At 47.1% G+C, this 22,204-nt stretch overlaps 1 protein-coding gene and 1 long non-coding RNA gene across 3 annotated transcripts in view; one reads left to right on the forward strand and one right to left on the reverse strand.

Moving 5' to 3' along the window:
- The window catches only part of LOC310683295 (CD2-associated protein-like), a 26,406-nt gene extending 5,052 nt beyond the window's left edge, over window positions 1–21,354 (forward strand). Inside the window, exons 3-18 of one of the 2 annotated variants that reach the window (XR_014514350.1) lie at window positions 4,251–4,311; window positions 6,897–7,021; window positions 7,905–7,995; window positions 8,315–8,403; window positions 9,749–9,821; window positions 10,471–10,571; window positions 12,926–13,024; window positions 13,577–13,613; window positions 14,121–14,195; window positions 15,423–15,540; window positions 17,067–17,137; window positions 17,724–17,839; window positions 18,621–18,680; window positions 19,279–19,435; window positions 19,868–19,931; window positions 20,279–20,339. Coding sequence is in view for 1 of the 2 variants with exons in the window: in XM_083453115.1 (XP_083309241.1) it covers window positions 4,251–4,311; window positions 6,897–7,021; window positions 7,905–7,995; window positions 8,315–8,403; window positions 9,749–9,821; window positions 10,471–10,571; window positions 12,926–13,024; window positions 13,577–13,613; window positions 14,121–14,195; window positions 15,423–15,540; window positions 17,067–17,137; window positions 17,724–17,839; window positions 18,621–18,680; window positions 19,279–19,430; window positions 19,868–19,931; window positions 20,279–20,434 (1,488 nt within the window). In the remaining variant the exon portion in view is untranslated. Of the gene's footprint in view, window positions 1–4,250; window positions 4,312–6,896; window positions 7,022–7,904; window positions 7,996–8,314; window positions 8,404–9,748; window positions 9,822–10,470; window positions 10,572–12,925; window positions 13,025–13,576; window positions 13,614–14,120; window positions 14,196–15,422; window positions 15,541–17,066; window positions 17,138–17,723; window positions 17,840–18,620; window positions 18,681–19,278; window positions 19,436–19,867; window positions 19,932–20,278 lie in introns of both variants that reach the window. The other variant, XM_083453115.1, reaches the window with a different exon arrangement.
- On the reverse strand, window positions 20,512–22,096 carry LOC310683340. Its single transcript, XR_014514378.1, has 2 exons — window positions 22,012–22,096; window positions 20,512–21,724 (listed from the first exon to the last, which is right to left on the reverse strand). It is a non-coding gene; the product is annotated as an uncharacterized lncRNA (long non-coding RNA).
- Between the last annotated feature and the right edge of the window lie 108 nt (window positions 22,097–22,204).

Raw genomic sequence — 22,204 nt, forward strand, 5'->3', positions numbered from 1 at the left:
AAATAACAAACTGGGTATTTGCCTCCTGCTGGAGTTCATGGCCAAATAATGCAAATTATTTCCCCAGCTAATTTGCACCCCTGAGGACAATTTGTTTAAAGGGAAGCTGCAAGGAGCTGGATAAGATGTGCTTTGTAAGGGCTGCAACACACCCATGTCTGTCACCTGCCTCCTGCCAATGTTTGCCTGGCCTTGCGGCTGCTCAAACAAGACAGCTGGGCTGGCTGCAAAGGAGAAGGCTGTGTGGAAATGGGCAGCTGTGCAAGGCCCCTGACTCAATGCACATGTTGTGTGTCACTGTGCACAGACTGCCCCACATCTGAGCCAGACATGTGCGGAGCCAAACAGAACACCCTTGTCCAAATAGCCAGTGGGATCACTGGTTGGTTCTTTACTAGGCTGTGTTACGAGATAAATAGCAGGGCTTTGGCCATCAGGTGGCCAAGGGGGGCTCCAGGCTGCAGCTCTTTTGTAGGAGGCATTCAAGCCAGTGTGGCATCGTGGTTAGAATATTGGACTAAGACCTGGGTGACCAGGGTTCAAATCCCCTCCCTTGGTCATGAAGCTCACTGGGTGATCCAGGGCCAGTTGAAGTCTATCATCTTAACCTACCTCACAGGGTTGTTGTGGGGATTAAATGAGGAGGGGGAGAGCTATGTACTCCTTGAGCTCCTGAGAGGAAAAGGTGGGATATAAATGCAATACAATACAATACAATACAATACAATACAATACAATACAATACAATACGTAAGTAAGTAAGTAAGTAAGTAAGCAAGCACTTTAGGTTTACATAATTAAAGTGGATCAACGGGCTCTGTTGCCCTAATGCAGGCATAGGCAAACTCTAGCCCTCCAGATGTTTGGGACTACAATTCCCATCACCCCTAGCTAACAGGACCAGTGGTCAGGGATGGTGGGAATTGTAGTCCCAACCATCTGGAGGGCCGGAGTTTGCCTATGCCTGCTAGTACAAACAAATCCCCCTTTTAAAAAGACTCAGACTTTTCCATTGCACCTGAGGGCAATCAACTATCTTAGGTGGTGTGTGCAGGCCAGGCTGCAGGGTGCACACAATTCTGCCCTCCAACATCTCACCACTGCTCACTCCCCCAAGCTGCCTGGGTGGCATTGCATCACATGATCAGAACAAAACACACACAGAGGGAGGCAGTGCCTGCTGCAGTGCATGTCCTGGGCTGACTGCCTCATTGGCTGGGAATGATGCCAATGGTAATGCATGGGAGAAATTCAACCAGGCAAGAGGGTCAACCAGCGCAAGCAGCTAGCAACAAGACAGCATGCCAGGGAAGAGGTTGACTATTGCTGTTCTCCTGTCCTGCAGGATCTGCCACTCAAGGCAGGTGCATCCCTTTACCCTATGACAGAGCCAGCCCTAAACAGAATGCATGTGCAGAGTCTTATGCACCATGGATTGCACTGCATGTGGGCCACAATGGAGGCCCACATTGAATGCAGGCCTAGGTGACCTCAACATCTTCCCCCGGCTGCACATCTCTGAACATACAGAATGTCAGCACAGGGTTAAGGCCACTTGCACTAAGTCTCCCTGCCCCATACCTGTTGCTGAACATAGGCAGCTCTTGGGGCAGGGTCTGCACCTGCCATTCCAGTTCCTGATTTCCTTGAAAAAGCTCCAGTTCCTTGTAGGTTGCTAGGCAAAGGTGTCTGAAAAACATCCTCCCCCCAGTGCATCACTCCTGGCAGACAGAAGGTCTGTCCTGTCACAATTGGCTAGAGTCCTCCTTTGTGGCAGGAGGGTGAACGGGATGCCCCAGTCCGCACCCATTATTCTGTGAAATAAGATAAAGCACCAGTGAAAAGCAGGCACATACACACACACACCCTGGCAAGGAGCACCTTTGCCTCACATGCCATAAAAGTGACACTCCTTCCCCTTTCACCAAGTCCCGCCTGCTTGTTGCTCCAATTGTTCTCAGGGCCTTTCCCACTTTATCAGGAGTTTCCCCCACTTCTGATAAAGGGGACCCCTTCCCTTTCTGAAAAACGGGAGCTAGTTGTTTCTTGCAGTGGCAGGTTTCCCACAGCTCCATGGGCAAGTTGCCAGGTGACGTTATCAGCTCTAAGCTCTGTGTGTTTCTTTGCTGGAATGGAACCCAATAAACAAGCCTTGCAGGCAGGGTACGAGGAGGCATGAGAAGAAGAAAAACACACGAAAGCAGGCATCGGCTTTTGACTTCAATACCTGCGTATAATTGCCCTAATTCTAGGGTAAAAGAGCTTTTCAAACAACCACTTGTCCTCCCAACAGCCCCCTGAGGCAGGCCCATTTTACAAATGACAAACTGAGGCTGAGAGGCAGGGACTTACCTGAACGTGCTCAGTTAAGTTCATGGCTGAAGAGGTGGGATTTGAACCCATGTTAAATCCAGCATCTTCAGAAGGCCATATAAAGACCCATCAGGAAAGTATCTGCCTTAATGTTGTTGTTTTAAAAAAGCATGCATTATAGCCCATCTCCAAAGAACTCTGGGAATTGTGGTTTATGGAGGTGTTGAGGGTTCTGTGGGACTACAGGTTTGCTGCCACGTGGAACTACAATTCCCAAGGTTCCTTGAGGGGGAGGAGCCAGAAGGGTCGTTCCATTTCGCTTTGTAGCATAGACAGGTGACAAGGTGTGTGCTGAAGCACTTGAAGCCACGCCCACTCGCCGCCCCCTATATACCTGAGGTAGGTGCCTGCTTTCCCCAGCGTCCTCTCCAGAATGGCTGTTTTGACCCAGAGCCCTTATCTTTTCCGCAAGGTAAAGGGGGAGAGGCCTCTCCCGATTTTTGAGTTCTGAATGTTTTTTTTTTTCAGGGGGCAGTTCCTTTGCAGGCTGCACTCCCACCTGTTCAGTGGAGCAGGCCAGCCAGCCATTCCAGTGGTGATGCTCGTTTGCTTTGTCTCTTGAGAGCAGGGAATAGAAGCAGGAGGCTCCTGGCTTTTCTTCCCAACTTTGGTTCACCTCTAGTGAATTTGGGGCTAGTACTGAAGGCCCTTCACAGTTAAGAGCCAGGTTCCTTGAGGGGCTACCTGGTCCCTTCACTACCCAGGAAGTCACTGTGTTCTATGGGAGAGGTGGGTCTTCCTTAAAGGCCCCCAAACATCAGATACTACTGCTCCACAGTGGCTTAGAGCAGGGTGGCTTCCTCTGTTCCGTGGAACAGCATCCCAGCTGAGAGATGAGAGGGACTTGATAGCTGCATTGAAGGGAATTTGGCCCTCATAAGTTTTCCCAGCTGGATGCAAAGGTGTTCATTTTAAACCTCTTGACATTTGGAAGGGAGATGTTCTGCTTGCAAGGCAGACACTCTTCTGCAAACAGAATGTCTTGGGCTCAGTCCCCAGTGGCATCTCCTCCAGGGAGGGCTAGGAGAGACTCCTGCCAGCCGCTGCTGCCAGTCAGTGCAGACAGTGCTGAGCTGGATGGGCAAATGGTCTGACTCTGTATAAGGCAGCTTCCTATGTTGCTGTCGGTTTTTTGTACTGTTTATATATGTTTTATGGTATGTCTGTTCCTTACCTCAACACACATGTAAAAGGGGATTCCTCAATTAATAAAGAGTTTTCTGTTTTCTAGAAACTTCCACCCCCCCCCGTCCCTTTGACTTATGTTGTATAACCTGTGAATAGCAAGTTGTGTGTTTAGATCTTCTTTCTAAATTATGTGCTTGAATCAATTGGAGAAGAAGCATGAAAACATGACTACAACAGGAAGTCTCAAACTGCTAGCTTTGTGCAAACTGGACTTGGTGATTTAACGTCACCATTAGCTGTGATACCTGCTTGGCAGGGGTTGGACTAGATGACCATTGGGAACCCTTCTAACTCTATGACTCTATGCATTCTCTGACAGCCAACAAGTTGTTGGGAATGGGTGGAGGGAGACAGGAGTGCAGTCTGGACACAGAAGCCCTGTCCACATATAAAGTGACATGCATCACATAATTTGTTGACATTGAATTGCATATGCCATTTTATTGCTCATTTGCTCTGTTTGGAGAGATTCTTCATGATCCCTTTTTGTTTTAACCACCCTGAACAATTTAGTGTCATCAGCAAACTTGGCAACCTTAAGCTGGTTGTTTTGAGTCCTGGCTCTGTGTAAGAAACAAGATGCCGGAGGGAGACCCTGCCCTCCTATCCTCCAGGCTGTTCTCTCCTCCTGCTGTCTGACCATTTCATTGTTCCTAGTCACAGGCACCTTTTTCTTCCCCTTGCCTCAGGAAATCCCAGTGAGCCTCCGAGCTGATGGCACCCAGCGATACCCCCGATCCATTCGCAGTGGTGAGTGTATTTTTTTTTTGGGGGGGGATACTTTAGGCCAGTGCTGAAGCTTCAAACTAAGGACAACTGGGGAGGGACTATCTTTAAAAGGAACGTAAAAACCTTTGCCCATGACTTTCCCCTCTTTTTTATAAAAAAGCAAAGTTCTATTTAATCAAGTGCTGGTGGGGAGTAGGCGAGTGTAAGGTGGCATTCGTGGCCTTTAGGAAATCCAAGGACCTTGCTGGAGGTTCTATTTGTGTTTCGGCACAGTACCTGTGGGGCTTGACATTTTCTCAAAGCGATATGGGTCCATCAGTGCTGCAGCTAATGCAGTTCAGAGTTTGAACCAGTGGCTCTGTAGAGCATGGCCAAAGTGCTGCCACCTTATTTCACAGCTGTGAGAATGTTATCTCCTGGACTGCTATATGCTACTCTTCTGCATGTCCAATAATCAGCTACTCTTGGGTGGAATTTCACCAAATAAGCTAAACATAGGTTTTATTGGTGTTACTGAGTAAGGGTTAAACTGCCGCTTTTATTTTGAAAGGGGGGGGGGGACACACAACTGCACTCCCTTTATTACGCCCAGCCAAAATGCCACAAAGTAGTGAGCAAACTTTTGAGTAAGCAAAGGTGTTGGTGATGGGGAGAGTGGAAAATGGTTTGGTACTGAAGCCAAAATGGCTGCATAGGACAGAGGTAATCAAAAATTCAGTTTTTTGCTGTATGGTCTTGAAAGGAGCATGGGTATAATAGCTATGATGACCATCACAGAAGTTCTCACTACACGGCTGAGAAGGCTGTGTGCCACACTTCAGTGATGAAACACATACTTAAGAGTCCTCTTCTCTCTCTCCTGCCTGCCTTTCATTCCTTGCTTTTCAAAAGCTTCTACTTTCCTGAGATGTTGGAACAAATGCCAAAATTGTTTGCCATCCTTGATTTTTTAAAACAGAAAAAACAAACATTTTAAGCACATGCAGTTTGAATTGGGTTTGCTTTTGCTGCACTGATGCGCAACACATCGATTTTGGAACGAGCACAGTTTTTTGCAGAAAAGGATGGTATATATTCAGATTTAACATGTGCATCTGAAACCGTGTATGTGCCCTGACTGTAAAAGGATGGACTGCTGCAGGGATCAGTGCCAATTGGGGCCTGAAGCCTGGGGCATGGCCATGACAGGCCAGTGGCAAGTTCAGCTCTTGGCTTGCTTCATTTAAATCAGCTTTCCCCAAACTGATGCCCTCCAGGTGTTTCAGCAGGACAGATGATGGGAGTTGCGGTCCAAAACGGCCAGAGGCCAACAGGTTGTGGAAGGCTGCTCTTGATTAATCCTACTGGGCTGTGAGAGCAAAGGGATCTGTCAAAATTTATCGAACTTTTTTTCTGCATTCTTTGTTCCTAGAGTGCTTCCAGATGGGATGCATTTGTGAGATTGTCCTTGCTCAGGCACACAGGTTTTTGGCAATGTAACCAAGCTATGTTGTTGACATCACAGATACAGTTTATCACTCACCCCCATTTAATCTGGATTTACAATTTTCATGGAAAACTTTCTTGCCAGTGATCCGATCGTGATATTAAGAGAACACCTGCTCCCAAGAACGCATTCCGACTCTTTAAACCTACATATTTCTTTTACAAGATTTATTGACAGCTTAGCCCACAGCTTTCCAAACTTTTCATGTTGGTGACACACTTTTTAGACATGCATCATTTCACAACACAGTAATTCAGTTTTACTAGCAAACCGGAGGTTAAACTAGCGCCCCTTTCCAGTCCCAGGAGGAGCGCAGGGAGCCAACACACTAATGTGTCCCAACATAGTTTGGAAATCTCTGGCTTAACCAGAAAACAGTAATAATCTCTCAGCACTTGACCTAAAATAGTATAAAATAATCATAAGAAAATAAGATCAATGGGCTTTAAAAACAAATAGAAATAATAAACATTATATAAAATCCAGCAGTGTTTAAGAGCAAATATGCACAATATACACTATGTCTGGGTAGGCTTGCTTAAATAAAGCTTTTAAGGTAAAGGTAAAGGTACCCCTGCCCGTACGGGCCAGTCGTGTCCGACTCTGGGGTTGCGCGCCCATCTCGCTTAAGAGGCCGGGGGCCAGCGCTGTCTGAAGACACTTCCGGGTCACGTGGCCAGCGTGACAAGCTGCATCTGGCGAGCCAGCACAGCACACGGAAACGCTGTTTACCTTCCTGCTAGTAAGCGGTACCTATTTATCTACTTGCACCTGGGGTGCTTTCAAACTGCTAGGTTGGCAGGCGCTGGGACCGAGCAACGGGAGCGCACCCCGCCGCGGGGATTCGAACCGCCGACCTGACGATCGGCAAGTCCTAGGCGCTGAGGTTTTACCCACAGCGCCACCCGCGTCCCAATAAAGCTTTTAGCAGGTGTCAAAATCAGTATAATGCAAGCTCCTGTTTTATATTATTGCCCTACCACTATTCTCCAAGGCAAGTTAAATTCATCGGAAAAGAAGAATCCCCCTCTGGTGCCTATCTGGAATTTGGCTGTGCGGTCATGTTCTCTGTTCTCTTTGTCTTATTGCTTCCTGCCTTCCACATTTATCCTTTCTGTAGTCCATGCTGTGAACAAGCTGCCAGCTGCGAAGGAGCGCTGGTGCCGGGTCACCTTCTCTTACACCCCAGCAAAGGATGATGAGCTGGAGTTGTGCCCCGGAGAAGTGGTGCAGATCTTGGAGGAGGTGAGGTAGGGGAGCAAGTATGTGATAGAAGGATGGGGAAATGCTGTTGGAGGCTTAGGGGCTTCCAGGTGAAAATTCCTTGTGGGTGCCCTGCTTCTCATTCATGCCAGGGTTTTTGGGGTGGATGTTTTTGCAGCATCCACAGGGTTGGCCTGTATTCTCCCTCACCCCCAGTTTAAGACAAACCTGTCATTTCCTGTCTAATTATTAAAAAAATAAAATTGGTTGCCAACAACCCATTTATAATATTTGGCTCCTGCCTGGGAGAGATCTTCTGCTGTCTGCTATTATCACAGGCCATCTTCTTCTGATCCCACTGGCCTTAATCAAAAGTGTATCAAAATGAAGGGGAATAATAGTAGGCTACAAGTTGGATTTCTCCTTTTCTCTCCTTGTCCCCCTACCCAATGAAGTGCCAGCTTATACCATATGCACCAAAGCAGCCTCTAAATAGAAAGGCACTTCATCTGGTGAAGGTACTATAGAGGCAGTCTTACTCCTTTGGCAATTGTGTCCAGTCCCCACCCCCAGATTATGATGCCCTAAAAATGAGAGTTGTGAAATTTGGGAGGCTCCCTCGAACTGCAAGCGTTGCAGTTGCACTCGGGTCCTGCTCAGGAGCTTCCCTTCCCATTGGGGCACCATGAGGGCACCATAAGCCTGCATGGCAGCCTTCATCTTGTGTCTCCATCAGATCTCTGGGTGCATCCAGGGAGGTGGGAGGTGGTTAGGGGGGCACCCGATGTATCTGGGCAGGGACCCTGGGACTCTTTGCCTGACTCTTTGCCACTTCTCTTCTGTGGGCCAGTGGTGGGTTGTGCAACAGGAAGGCGGAGGCCCTTCCAGAATGACAACGGCTGTTTTTTGTCCTCTTCCTCTGCAGATTGAAGACGGCTGGTGGTTGGGCAAGAAGAACGGGAAGTTGGGAGCCTTCCCGTCCAACTTTGTACAAGAGCTAAACGACTTGCCTTCAGGTGGGGGGAGCACAGGGCCTGGGGTGGGCATGTTGTGGAGGTGGGTGGGGATGGGGGCGCCGGTGCCTCTGCAGCCTCTGTGACATAAATGTTGGGAGTGGTGCAGAGCTGAGGGGGAATAATCTGAATTGAATGCGGGTGCTTCCTTTTGGTTGGGGCTTCCATGCAATCCAGGAAGCACTCCCCCCTCACATCTTTTAGGAGGCTCAAGATCTGGTTAAGGTCTGTAGAGGGGGGGGGGAGAAGGGGTAGAGAGGCAGGGCCTGACTGGAAGTGCTAACCTGACCCCACCCTTCCTCCCTCAACTGTCAACTTCCAGAGATGGTTTTTGCAGAGCCCAAAGTCGGAGCGGGGAAGCAGCGCCCCAAAATGACCAATGAGACCTTCGTCCTCAGTGAGCCGGAGAAGGTGAGCGGAAGGAAGGTGCTTCCGTGGCATTGGGACCAGAAGGGCTTCAGGTGCCCTCCTTCACAGAGGACAGGGCTGTGTTTCTAGGGCTCCTCTATTTGAAAGACCCTCTGGTCTGTTTGAATCAGGGGTGGGAGTGGGTATTGATGTTGTCTTAAAAAAAAAATTCAAAATTAAAACAAAACATATCATTCTTATCCCCCCCCCATTTTTTCTCCCTCCCCCCACCCTCCCACACAAAACTCACGACCCCCACCCCCCAGCTTCCCTCAGTTCCAGTCTTTGGTTTCTCTGAGAATGCTGTTTTCTGCATATAGATCTTCAAACTATTTAGCTGATTATTATCAATAAAAAGTTTGTGAATGTTTATTCAAAGCCAGCCAAGCAGTCCAGTTCACTTTGTTGCGTCTTCAAATACTTTGTAAAGGGTTCCCATTCATCTTTAAAGTCACAGTTATCCTTGTCCCGTAGCTTATATGTCAGTTTTGCCAGTTCTAAATAGTCCATCAATTTTTCTTGCCATGATTCTTTAGTTGGGCTTTCTTCAGTCTTCCATCCTTGTGCTATTAGAACTCTCGCGGCCGTTGTCGCATACTTGAAGATATTTTTCAGCTTTTTTGGCAGATCTTTCCATACAATCCCTAACAAAAATGCTTCAGGTTTTTAAACAAATGTTAAATGGATGTTGTCTATCGACAGTTAGTACTTTGACAGCAAGGCTGAGCTGGCACACTGTCTGGATCACACAACATGCTCAGCAAGACCTTAGGCTTAGTGGGTCTAGGCCACTGCTTTGCTCCTTTTTGCTGCCGCGCCCTGGCACTATGGTTTGTCTTAGCACAGGATGTCAACCAAACCATAGATCACCAGGTCCCAGCCTTCCCCACAATAATTCCCCCCCTAACATTTATACTCTGCTTGATTATAAAAAAACAAAACCCAAAGTGGTTTACAATAAAAAGTAAAGCAATAAAACTGCCAGTGAGGAAAATTAACAATTTAAGACTTTTGGAAAGTTAAACTAGCAATAGACTCACACCAGCTATTTATTATTATTATTACTATTATTGTGAGATGTGTTGCATTTCTATTTAAATTAAAGTCATTCTAAATATTAGCATATGCAAATCAGTGTCCTGGTTTTTGTTCTTCCTTTGAGGCTGCATAAGTAGTTGTCTTCCCCCTGCAGCTCTCTGGCGCTGCTTCTACACAGGACATCTTCCGTGGGACAGCTGTGCTTTGTTCATTGATTTTTTTTATGGAGTATCTGCATGACACCATGAGCAAAACAGCCTTCTTTCTTATTTCCGCACCCCTTTCTGTTGCTTCCTGGTTCCTGCTCCAGGTGGAGAACACCCTGGAGAAACCTACCGCTCCTCGGATGCAGGCGAGTCCCAAAGTCCAGGCTCTGCAGACCAGTGAGTTGTGACCAAGATAGACTTCTGCTACCTCAGAGCTCGCTTTGTTGGGGGGGGGGGGAGCACTGGGGCCCTCCTGCGGTTTTCAGAGAGGAAAATGAGTCAGGATGGTATATAACAATCACCTATTTTTCCATTTCAGTCTGGAATGGTTGTTGCAGGGGAGGAAAAAGGTGGCGTAGGGGGCCAAGCTATATTAGGGTGTGCGAGGCCCCAGGTGGGAGCCTAGAGTGAAGTGGTGGCTGCAAGCATCTGGAAGGGAGGGGTAGGGTATGGGGAGGTTATCCTGATGCCCTTTTGTGTGGGAAAGCTGCTGCGGATGTGTGGGGCTTACTGGATGCTGTGGAGGGCTTAATTTCAGTGCACAAGTCAGCCCTCTTTAACTCAGTGCTGTCTAGATGTTTTGGACTACAACCCCTTTCAGCCCCAAACAGGTGATGGGTTTTGTAGCTCAAAGCTGCCATGTTGGTTAGAGCTGATGGAATTTGTGGTCCAAAGTGGCCATGTTGGTTGGGGCTGATGGGAGTTTGGTCCAAAACATCTGGAAGGGTACCCAGCTGGGAATGGTTGCCTTCAGAACACTCAGACCAGAGCAAGAGAAATATCCGAATCCGAAGCCAGGGGTGTCTGTGCTTTCCTCCACCTGCAGGTGATGCTCCTGTCTATTGCCGAGCCATGTTTGATTACGAACCAGAGCATGAAGATGAGCTCCTCCTCCGGAAAGGCGATTTGGTCCTTTTGTTGAGCAAGGTGGGAGTCCTGGGGAAAGTTGGGGTGGGTAACGTCCCCGATGATATGAGGGCCACCCACAAAGAGTCCTGGCCCCATCTCTGCTCAGAGCTAAAAGAGCACAGTGTCTTAAGCTCTTAAGAGCTGCTTTGCTGCTGGATCAGACCAGAGACCCATCTAGCCCCATCCTCATGTTGGCACCTTAGATGCCTTTGGGGAAGCCAGCAAGCAGGCCCTGAATGTGGGAGCCACTTACTCTCCCTGGGCTCCCTTGGGCTCCTCAGGAACTGGTACTGAGGAGCAGACCTTATCTTAAGGGTGTGTGGAAGAAGCTGGCACTCTGGAAGCAACCCTCTCTGTCCTCCAGTGAACTGTTCTAAATCTTAAATACCCGAACAACTGCTATTTTGTAGGTGTTCTGTGGGTGTTATTATATCTGGAACTTCTTCCCCAAAACTGGCAATTTGGGGGCACGACCAGATTTAATGAAATTTATGCACTGCTTGATTGGGGGCGAGAGAACCCTGCAAAGAAGACAACACACAAAAATGACCTTAGTGAGATTAACAACAATAATTTAAGACATTCGAAAGGTTAAAATAACAAAAGACTCACATCAACTTCCTAATGTTTCTGCGTAGGCTTGTCTAAACCAAAAACGTTTTTAGTAGGCACCGGAAAAAGTAGTGCTACCTCCTGCTGGGTGATCCAGTGAGGGATCCCCCCCCCACACACACACTTGTGTTAGGAGGAAAAAAACACCTTATCTTGCTTCTGCCCTTGCCTTCCAAAAGCATGCAGCAGGTGGAGGAGGGTGAGAGGGGCAGAACGTTTGCCTTGCATAATGAAAATGTGATTGTTATTTTTGTTTGCTGATCAGAAGATAAGAGCTGTAGCCATTTTCTTTCTCTTGAGTTAGAACAACAACTGAGAGCCTGGCTGGGAAGACGGATAGGGGAAGACTTCATGGGGAAGTTTGAATCAGTAGAGTCATAATATGAGAGAGAGGTTTGCAGGTGGAAGAGGTGTATTTTGGTTTCTGCTCACCTGTGTACAGAAAGCAGCACAGACTTTTAAAAATGTAATAGCATGGAATTAATCTGATGAAGTATGAAGGTGGTTTACAAGGAAGATGAAACAACAGAATTATCAATTAGACATGGGACACAATTTTGCACTATGGGAGCAGTTATGGAAAGTAAATATAAAGTTTACAGCATGCTACACACTAATAGAAAGTTTTATGAACATGCTGCATAGGTGGTATCTGACACCAAATGTAGACTAGCAAAAATGTCAAAATCAACAAAGGGCAATTGCTGGAACTGTAAGACAGCAGAGGGATCCTTTTACCACATGTGGTAGAAGTGTAGTACAATTAAAAACTGCTGGGAAACGATCTATAATGAACTAAAAAACCCTTTAAAACCCTTCTCTGAAAACCCAGAAGCATTGTTGCTGGGGTTAATAACAACAGAAGTGACTAAAAAAGAGAAAAACTTGTTCCTCTATGCGACAACGTGTATTACTAGCACAAAAATGGAATTCAGGTAAGGTACCAACAAAAGAACAATGGCATATTAAAGTGTTAGAATACGTGGAGTTAGTAGGGATGACCCCTAGAATAAGAAATCAAAATGATGAAAGATATAGGAGGACTGGATATCTTTTATTGAATACATGAAAAAGTATTGCAAACAAACAATTAACCTAGCAGGATGGTTAGATTTTCAGCAGTGTGTGTAAGAAAAAACTAATGTGTATATAAGTACCATAGTTGTGATAGATAGAGTGAACCAAGAAAACACGAGAAAAAGAGGAGACAAAAGGAACCATGGAAGGAGAGGAGAGGAGGTCAATGGAGGAATGCATTATGGCTTTTTGTTTATTTTTTGATATCCTAAAATTGTTATTTCTTTTCTATTTCAGAGTTTTCTTTTTTGTGTCCTTGGCTTTATTTTAGTTCATTTACTTGATATGGAATTGTATCAGAAACACACACACACACACACACATATATATATATATATGTATATATGTGTGTATGTATGTGTGTATATGTGTATATATATATATATATATATATATATATATATATATAGGATTATCAGAAGAATTAATCATGTAAAAGGCGAAAGATTTATACGATCTGAAGAGAAACCAGAGTTTGAAAATCTTAATAAAATATTATATAAAAAATAATAATAGAAGAATTAATCATGATTCAAGACTTTCGAAAGGTGAAAACAACAGTAGGCTAAGGACAGATTACAACTTTTATTGGTGCAACTGAACTGAATGATTCTTCTTGATTAAATTCATTGTTGGAAAGTGATTCTATGTGCATATTCTTCCTTTCCCCTTCCTTGTTGCAGGAGACGGCGGATATGGGCTGGTGGGAAGGCGAGTGCCGTGGCCGGAAGGGGCTTTTCCCGGACAACTTTGTCATGCCTCTGGCCCAGGTGGAGCCTGAGGTAAGGAAGTGGGTGGCCCCTGACCTCCCTTGCATCAGGAGGAATTGGCAGGGCGGAGGGGAGATGCTGACTGCTCCACACAACACTGAAGCACTTTCACAGGCTTGGAATGGCTGAAGGGCCACAAAGGAGGACTGCAAGAGCCTCCTCATCCAACCAGCTTCTCCCTACCCTGGCGCCCTCCAGACAATTTGGACTACAGCGCCCATCAGCCACAGCCTGGCATAGGCGGGCACCAGGTTGGGGAAGGCTGTCCTAACAACTAGCCTAGGCTGCCACATGCAGTTGCTGGCAGAATCTGCAGCCTGCTGTGTGCCTTTGCTCAGCATCCGCCTGGGCACTGTAAAATTCACGCCCGTCCTGCAGGTCCCCTTGTCTTGTTCTCCCTCCCCTGAGCCTCTGATCTCCTTGACTTCTCCTGCCTCTGAACTTGTGCAGGAGTGAAACCCAAGCCTGGCCTGCCTTGAGGTGCTGAGGCTGCTCTTTCTTTTTGGGTGACTCATCACCAGCGCCTTCCTTCCCCGTCAAGCTGCTCTTTTCTCTCTTCTACAGATAAAAGCCAAGGTACCAGAGCGGAGGAAGGACTCCGGTAAGTCACAAGCTCCCACTTGGCTCAGGCAGGGGATTTTGTAGCTCAAGGGGGTTGCCGTCACTGCCCATTGGATCTCTGGCTCTATTTATTTATTTATTTATTTATTTAAATGTCCGGGTGCAAGCGGGGGCCAGGGGGGAGTCAGTCGGGGAAAGGATCATAGCTCTGTGGCAGAGAAGATCCCCAGTTCAATGGTTGCATCTCCAGGGAGGGCTGGAAATGCCCCTTGCTTGACCACCTGGAGAGAGGCTCTGCTGCCAGTCAATGAGTAGAATACCCAGGAAGCCGTCCCTCCTTCTTTCCCCATCCTCCCTGATGCCTGGTTGGGGATCTTGTGGCCCTCAACTCCTATCATCATCCCTGAACTTTGGCCAGGCTGGCTGGGAATTGGCAACTCATCTGGAGGGACAGAGGTTCCCCTGGCCTTGTTCTTCTTTTCCTCCTCACTTCTCATATCACCTATCTTACAGTACTTTCCTTTTTTTTTTTTTTTTTGAAAAATAGAAAAAGCTCCCAAGCCAGGGAAGAAGGTCCTCCAAGGTGGCAAGGTGGAGACGAAACATCCTGGAGACCACAAAGGTGAGGAGGCAGCTGCTGGCTGACCCTTTGCAGAGGGCCAGGGTGCCTGTGCGGAGCATGTGCAGCCCTGGCTTTGCCCAGCAACAGCCAAGACAAAGGCAGAGGTGTGCATATCTTCCTCTTCCTGTTGTGGTTTGGTGCTTGCTTGTGTTCTGAGCAGAGCAATCATGTTTCTTGCAAAGTGGAGCAGAAGAGTTCCCTTTGAGAAGGCAGTCCCCCATTTCGCAGGGTTGTCTGGCCCAAGTCTGGTTTAAAGATACAGCGGTACCTCAGGTTAAGTACTTAATTCGTTCCGGAGGTCCGTTCTTAACCTGAAACTGTTCTTAACCTGAAGCACCACTTTAGCTAATGGGGCCTCCCGCTGCTGCCGTGCTGTCAGAGCACGATTTCTGTTCTCATCCTGAAGCAAAGTTCTTAACCTGAGGTACTATTTCTGGGTTAGCGGTGTAACCCGAGGTACCACTGTAAAGAACAGAGCAGGTTAATCCCTGGAGAACCATTCAAACTTGAATGCACAGCTGAACTGCAAGTGCTGCCTCACATCCTTACTGCTATTCAGAGCCTCCAACTTCAAAGTGCAATTCAAACCCACCCTGCCAAATAGCATGTGTGCAATTGCAAAATGCATGGACAGTCTCTTGCCTCTTTGGAAGGAACACAGCTCTGCCTCTCTGCTTTGGCAATCTTGCAGCAGAAAGAGCTGCAATTGCTTACTTTGCAAACTGTCAAGAGCCTTTTCCCTTTTCACCTGTTCTCTGCTGGACAGCTGATAAGTGGGAAAATTGGCTGTGGACCATAACCTGCCTACAGGTCAAAGGTCTTCCTTCTCTCTGTATAAATATTCATGCTGCTGAGGGGAAAGGTATCAGATGTAGATTATTGACATTTAAGCTAGAATTGGATGCAGCCCTCCATCTTCCCTGTTCTGCTTTTAGAACAGGCCCTTTCCATGCCTTTTTTGCCGGCAGGATGCTGAAGCAAGACTTGGGCTCAGGCATGATGCTGTACTGATCTCCCCCCCCCCAACCCAGGGGGACCCTGGGCTCCTTTGGGAGAAAGAGCAGGATGCAAACAGAAATAATAATTTTAAAATTAATAATAAAATCATCATGGCCTTCTTTGCATGGTTCTGCTGAGGATATAATGAGCAAAAGATTATTGAAATGCTTCCTTAGGAGATAAATTGCAATAACTGTGTGTCCTAAGTCATTCATTCATGTCTTGCAGACTCAAAGGAACAAAAGAAAATGGAAAGCCCCAGGCTGACTCCTCTTCCGGTCAAGAAGGCAGCTCCCCCTCCTCCTGTGCCGGCTAAGACCAAACCAGCCCCCAACCTTCCCCACAAGTAAGACATGATGAGTCTTGGAAAGAGTGTCTGCACATCCTCTTTCCTGCACTTGATATGATCTTATTTTGAGTCATTGGACATGATCCCAGATCCAGAAAAGCAAGTAAGAGGCAGGTAGAATTTGCCACCTGAGGCTGGAAAGAAATACATCTGGTTTAGCAGAGTGTGGAGTTTACAGGCAACCTCAAGCATTGGCATGTCTCTGTTTAGAACAGGGCACTTCTGGTGCCCTGCCAGGCCTAGATCTTTGGGGATATGCCCTCCTAAGTGGGGTTCACAATGCTGGTAGGAGGGAAGACTGGGAGCAATTTTTAAATCCTTAGCTATTTGCTTTCTGGCACAGCAGGTGCTTTGAACGTAGGAGGAGGCCCCGGCTGCAGTATCTAGCCAAAAGGATCAGGTAGTGCTTGAAGGAAAGGCCTCACTCTGCCCCAGACCTGGAGAGTGCTGCCAGTCAGATGGACCGGGCCGCTGTGGTAGATTTCTTCACTAAATACAACATTGTAATGTTGAGGCAACTTTGATTGGTCAAAGCAATAACAGTTGCCAGGGAACTCACAAAAGTGGAGTCCACAAGCGTATATAGAAGCATTCACTCTGTATATGTGTAGAAATTAAGTCGCAATCTCAGAGGAGAGGCATGCCTGCATTATCAGAGCTGAAGAATAGGGTGCCTACTACTCTCTATCAGACTAGCTCAAGGCCAAACACTCTTGACACATTCTTAATACAGCCTGAATAAGCAATTTCTCCCAACAATATCCTTTTACAGTTTTTACATCTCTTCGCATGTAGGTTGCCTATCAAATCATAAGGTATAATTTCCACTACACAGCTATCCTCAACCTAGTGTTTTCCATATGCTTTGTGCTACAACTGCAACTCCCATTGGCCTCAGTCAGTACCAAGTTGGCAAAGGCTGGTGTAAGACAGCTCTGTGTCTTATGGATTCTGATACAGATTTTGTGATAGTTGGAGGGAAGTGATAAATTCATGTGTTATCTGGATTCATCCCTTTACCCCCCCTCCTGATCCACCTCCACTTTCTTTTAACCAATTAGATGCAGTTGGGGTGAATTTGCTGGGTGTACCTGCTTTGTTTCTGTGGCTTTAGTAGTCAGCAACTCTTCATTCATTCATTCATTCATTTTATTTATATGCCGCTTTTCCACACACAAAAGTCATACTCAAAGTGGCTTACAGCAAAGAAAATAGGAATGCATTACAAGATTAAACGGCCGAAAACCAATTTCATAATAACATAGTAAAACAGCACAGTAGAAAATAACAGCATTTCAGCACTATAAATATAACAAGACTACATAAACAACATCCAGAATGCAATAGCAAAAATATCCACAGAGCTTTTATAGTTTCACCTTGGTCCTAGAAACACCAATCCCATAATGTGGCTCACAGTCCTTCTGGGGTTTCCAAAGGCCAAGGGTGTGGGTAGCTGGAAACACTCCTCCCATGATTTCTCTCTGTCTGTCTCTCTCTCTCTGCACATGATGATGATCCAGATCCTTAGGCACTCCAGTTCCCAGCACAGCAACCCCTGTGGGAAAAGGAAAATGCAAGGAGAAAATAGCAGGTAGGTGCCGGCCCTTTAATTCCTTCTCCCACTGTCCAGTGTCCTCCCCTTTTGTAGGGGCTAATGACTTCTGTTTTGAGCCTTTATCTTGACAAAAAAAATCACTGAGGATGCGCAACCTCACTTTGAACTGAGCATCCGTTCTGATCAATTCGTGCAGTGGTGATATCACATCGCCCCATGTTGCCCATATCCCATAGGGTGCCCATAGGGTGTTTCCCCATCATTTTTCTTACTATTCCCACCCAACAAAAAATCCATGTGATGGGCAGGGCAGTGAGCGCGCAGGAGGGAGGGTGTTGCAAAAGAGCCCAAATCCAGCTTAATTGCACAACCTCAGTTTGCTGGTATATGATTAAACCATTCCCACAAAATGGCTGCCTGGAGCTCTTGTTTTCCTCTTCTCCAGAGTCGTGAAGAAGCAGCTTGGGGTCTGGCAGGGCATTACAAACCCCAGTCCATGCCGTCTCTTCCTGGACTTGCTTTGGGAATGGCGGATCTCATTCTGGCCAGTATTGCACTCCCTGGCTGAGGTTCTGCGGTAGCTGTGCTTGCTCTCCAATAGCGCCACTTTTCTCCATTACAGAGATCAACACTTTTGATGCCGTCCTTGTTCCCAGTGCCAAACTGAGCCACCCAACAGCCAGCCGCCCTAAAGTACCAGGGAAGAGGCCACCCAGCCAGCTGATGACCAGCTCACTGGTGAGTCATTGCCACCCCCTGCCCACCCCCAGCCAACTGTTCTCAAGGAAGGAGGAAGAGAGCTGTTAAAGGGATGGGATCTTGTGCAGAGCAGAGGAAGAGGAAGTAAAGCATGTGCTCTATGTGCAGCTTCCCTCTTGCTTGATCCGGAAGCTGCAGTTAGTGCAGAATGCTGCAGCATGATTGCTGTCAGGAGTGAGACCTCATCAACATACAGCACCTGTGCTCAGAGATCTGCACTGGTCACTGACTGCTACCAGGCCATGTTCAAGGTGTTGTTATTGGTATATAATGCCCTGAACAGCTTGGGACACGTTTACCTGTGAGATTGCCTTACTATACGCCTGTTTCGATCTGCAGAACTGGTGCTGTCACAGGTACCATGTGATGTCTGCTCTGCATTCGTAAAAAATCAAACTTTTAGTATGGCTGCACCTACACTTTAAAGCCCCCTGCCTATTGATGTCAGACAGGTCCCTTTGCTGCACTCTTTTTGGCAACTGCTAAAAACATTTTTTGTTTAGGAAGCCCTATCCAGATGTGCAGGATGTTGGTGTGTGTTGCAATCTGTTTTTAGCTTATTGCTGGTTTTTTAAAAAACGTTTTACATGGTTGCTTTTAATTGTTTTAACTGATAATTATATTGTTTTATTCTGCTCATAAACCACTTTGAGGTTTTTCACAATTGAGTCGTGTATAAATTTTGTGAAATATAAATTAAAACATGGCTAGTCTTGATGATGGCTGGCACCAAATCTCTCTCTCTTATTGGCTGTTGCAGGACGAGATGGAATCAACCCAGCCCTTGAGCTCCACAGAGAAAGCTAAAGCCCCTGAACTGGTGAGTTGTGTGAGGTAGCAACACAATAGGCTTAAACTGGTTTAAACAGTCATGCGGTCCATGGTTTCCTCCTCCTTTCTGGGTACCATTTTCAGGATCTTAGCCCAGAAAATAGAAGACCGAAAGGTGACATGACTGCCATCTTCAAGTATCAAGGGCTGTCAAATGGAGGATGGAGCAAGCTTGTTTTCTGCTGCTCCAGAGGGAAGGACCCAAACTAATGGATTCAAACTATAAGAAAGAAAATTATGATGAAACATTAGAGTTTTACTTTTTTAGAGTAAGAGCTGTTCAACGGTGGAACAGACTCCCTCAGAAGGTGGTGGCCTCTCCTTCCTTGGAGGTTTTTAAACAGAGGTCGGATGGCCATCTGTTGGGGATTCTTTAGCTGAGATTCCTGCATTGCAGGGGGTTGGATTGGATGACCCTTGGGGTCCCTTCCAATTCTACAATTCTAAGATTCTCTGATTGATGGGCTTCAGCCCTCCATCTCCTGCCTTTGTTTTACTATGGGGGTTGGGAGCCTTGGCCCATGGAGGAATTGAAGCATCAGCCCCTTCCAACCCTCTCTGTCCTGCATCTGTCTCTCCCCTGGCAGTTGAAGGAGCAGTCCAGTTACACCAGAGAAGAGCCTACAGCTCTAACCTGTGAGGCGTCACAAACAGAGGAACAGCCAGCATCTCTGGATGATCTCAAGGCAGAGCTCCGGTCTCTGAAGACCATGATGGACCTGATGCGTGCACAGCATCGGTGAGGTGGGCCAGAGGTGGGCAGGTTCCTCTTCTCTTTCAGGCAGAGATTCCAGAAGCTCTGGAGAAGCCTCTCCTGCCCACAACAGTGGACAAGCACAAAGCAATGTCACAAGTCATACATTCGGCTTGGTGGTGTCATTGTTCATCTGCTCAGGGCCTTCCTGAAAGAAGCCTTCCTGGTGCTTTTCAGCTGTCTTGATCTCCAACTCCTATCAGCCCCAGCCTGCACAACTGTACTCCCACCAACCTTAGCATCATGCAGCTGTGCCGGCTGGGGCTGATGGGAGCTGTAGTTCACAACACCAGGCTGGGGAAGGCTGGCTGTAGCTAACTTGTTAGTGTGTGTTTGTACATTTCTTAAGGATTCTCCCACAACAATGGGGTGGAGGAGAGCTGGTCCCCCTCCAAAATTCATGTCTCTCCTTCCTCTTGCAGGAAAGACATGGAGGATCTGAAGGTGGAGATGGGACGTGAGCAGACCAAGCGGGCCGCCTTACAGGTAGGAAATGGCTTTGGAGGGAGAAAGAATTGCTGTTGGGATACATAGCCAAAGCCAAGCAGGGCCGCCCTTGCCATAGTTACAATGGGGCAGCTGCTTCAGGCCGCAGATTTTGGAGGTCATGAAAGGCTGAAAACTAATTTATTGGTGGTGGTGGGGTTTACATCCAGGAAGAGATAATTGTGGGATTTTCTGCCTTGGGTGTTGAAATAAACTTGACCAGCCGTGACTGGGGGGAAAACAGCCATTTTGCTCCGCTGCCACAGGCTGCACAATGTCTTGCTGCTCCTGTGCTTGGATTTTGGGAGATGTGTGTGGCTCACTTTTGTTTGTTCCTTCCTTTGCAGGCAGAAATTGAGTGGCTGAAGCAGACGGTGCCTGTACCTGGGTCACTGGACAGTAAGCGCCACGCACCAGGAAGTGGAGCCATAGAGCTGGCAGGCCCTGCCATCCCATCCTCAAATACTCCCAACACTCCCTCCGCAATCTCTACCAAGGACTGAATGAGCTGCACCGCTGCAGCTTCTCTCTTGGCTTATCACTATTGAACACTTAGCTGAATCTGTACCTTTTTTGTGTGGGGGGGGAGGGAGGATACTCCCCTGTTCCACAGCCTGTGGCCTTCCCCATCTCAGCCACATCCAGAGAACCATATTGATGTGTGACTAGCAGTGCCTGACACCACCCATTTGTATTTTCCTCCTGCCTGCTTCAGGCGGCTGCTCTGTGGCTGAGGACACCTTGCTCACTGGGATGGTCCAGCAGCAGTTACTGTGACAATGGTGCAGTGGGTGTTTGTCAAGTGAAACCAAAGGTGATCAACACACCTTTCTTTCTTGCCCCCATGCCCTCCTGCATCCCCCTCCATATTGGCCCACAAACATCAACTATGGGTTCAGTACGTTTTTTACCCTCTGAAGCCAGGCCATGGCTAACTGGGCTGGCTTGTGGCACATGAAATTTGGCTTGGCTGTCATAGCTTCTCCAGCCAATGGGCTAAAATGCTTCAGCCACCCAAGAGTTCTTACAGATCAAGCGACGGCTTTCATTGGATGGAGCTAAACTGTTTTGGAAGCAGTTGGTTTTCTTTGCAATGTGGGCAAACGTTTTCAGTCTCCCTTCAGAAGCAGTCATATAGCTTGCCATAGACTGCACCAACTTTCTCCAACCCTAGTGCCTTCCTGCTGCCATGGACTACATCAGCCTCTGCCTAGGTTGTCCTCTTCTTAATATGTCCCAGTGGGGAGCAGTAGGTAAACTGCCCAGTCTCTTTTTCAATTGCCCCAGGACAGGCAGAGAAGCATGTCTGAAGAAATCTGACTCTCTCATGGACAGTTCCTTATACAGTAGATGAAAATACTCAAAACTCTTTATGCATAACTTTTTAACATTTAATTTAAAATAAAAATATTTTTCTATGCAATTGGTTGGTTTTCCCATGTGTGTGTGTGGGGGGGGGGGAGTATGTATAGATGTCTGGATCTGGGTGATGAATCTTCTGCAAAAAAACCCCTCTGTGAATATGGCTACAAGCCGTGATGGCTATGCTCTACCTCCACAGCTAGAGGTAGCAATACTTCTGAATACCAGCTCCTGGAAGCCACTGGAGGCAACAGTGCTCAAATCCTGTTTGCTGGTTTTCCCCAGGCACCTGGTTGGTCACTGAGAAGAGGATGCTGGACTAGATGGGGCATAAAGATCCAGCAGGCTCATCTTATGTACTTATGTAAGAGATTTTAATCATACAGTGTGAGCGGCAGCCTGCGAGTGTTCCAGAATAGAATTCCAAGCATCTGGAAGAGAGAAAGGACGATAATAAAGTGCAAGAAACCATGGGATGAATAAGCACAGAATCAGAAGAATGAACAGAGTGACTAGGTCTATAGCAGGGACACGAAGGCCAAGTGATAGGAAGACTGATCATGAAGAGCTTTAAAAGTAAAGACACGAAGCTTATAAAGTATTCTAGAGTTAATAGCTAACTTTGCTTTTTAATTGCATGAATGCTTTGAGAGAAGGAAAAGTCAAGTGAGCAAGAGAGGAGGAGTAGCAGGCCTATTACTGGCTCCTGGGTGTTTACCATCCTCAGGGCTTGTTCCATGGCTAGAAAGTGCAAGTCCAAGCGATTTTCCACTTGCCCCGCTGCTTTCCGCAAGAAAACCTGCTCTTTAGCGCTGAACTGGAGCAAAGGGAGCAATCGGGGGGGGGGGGGCGGGGAGGACCCAAGTGATGTTTGCTCTGATTCAGCGCGAAAGAGAAGGTTTCCGCGCGGG

Source organism: Podarcis tiliguerta (assembly GCF_965153285.1).
Source record: "Podarcis tiliguerta genome assembly, chromosome: 8".
NCBI classification, from domain to species: domain Eukaryota; kingdom Metazoa; phylum Chordata; class Lepidosauria; order Squamata; family Lacertidae; genus Podarcis; species Podarcis tiliguerta.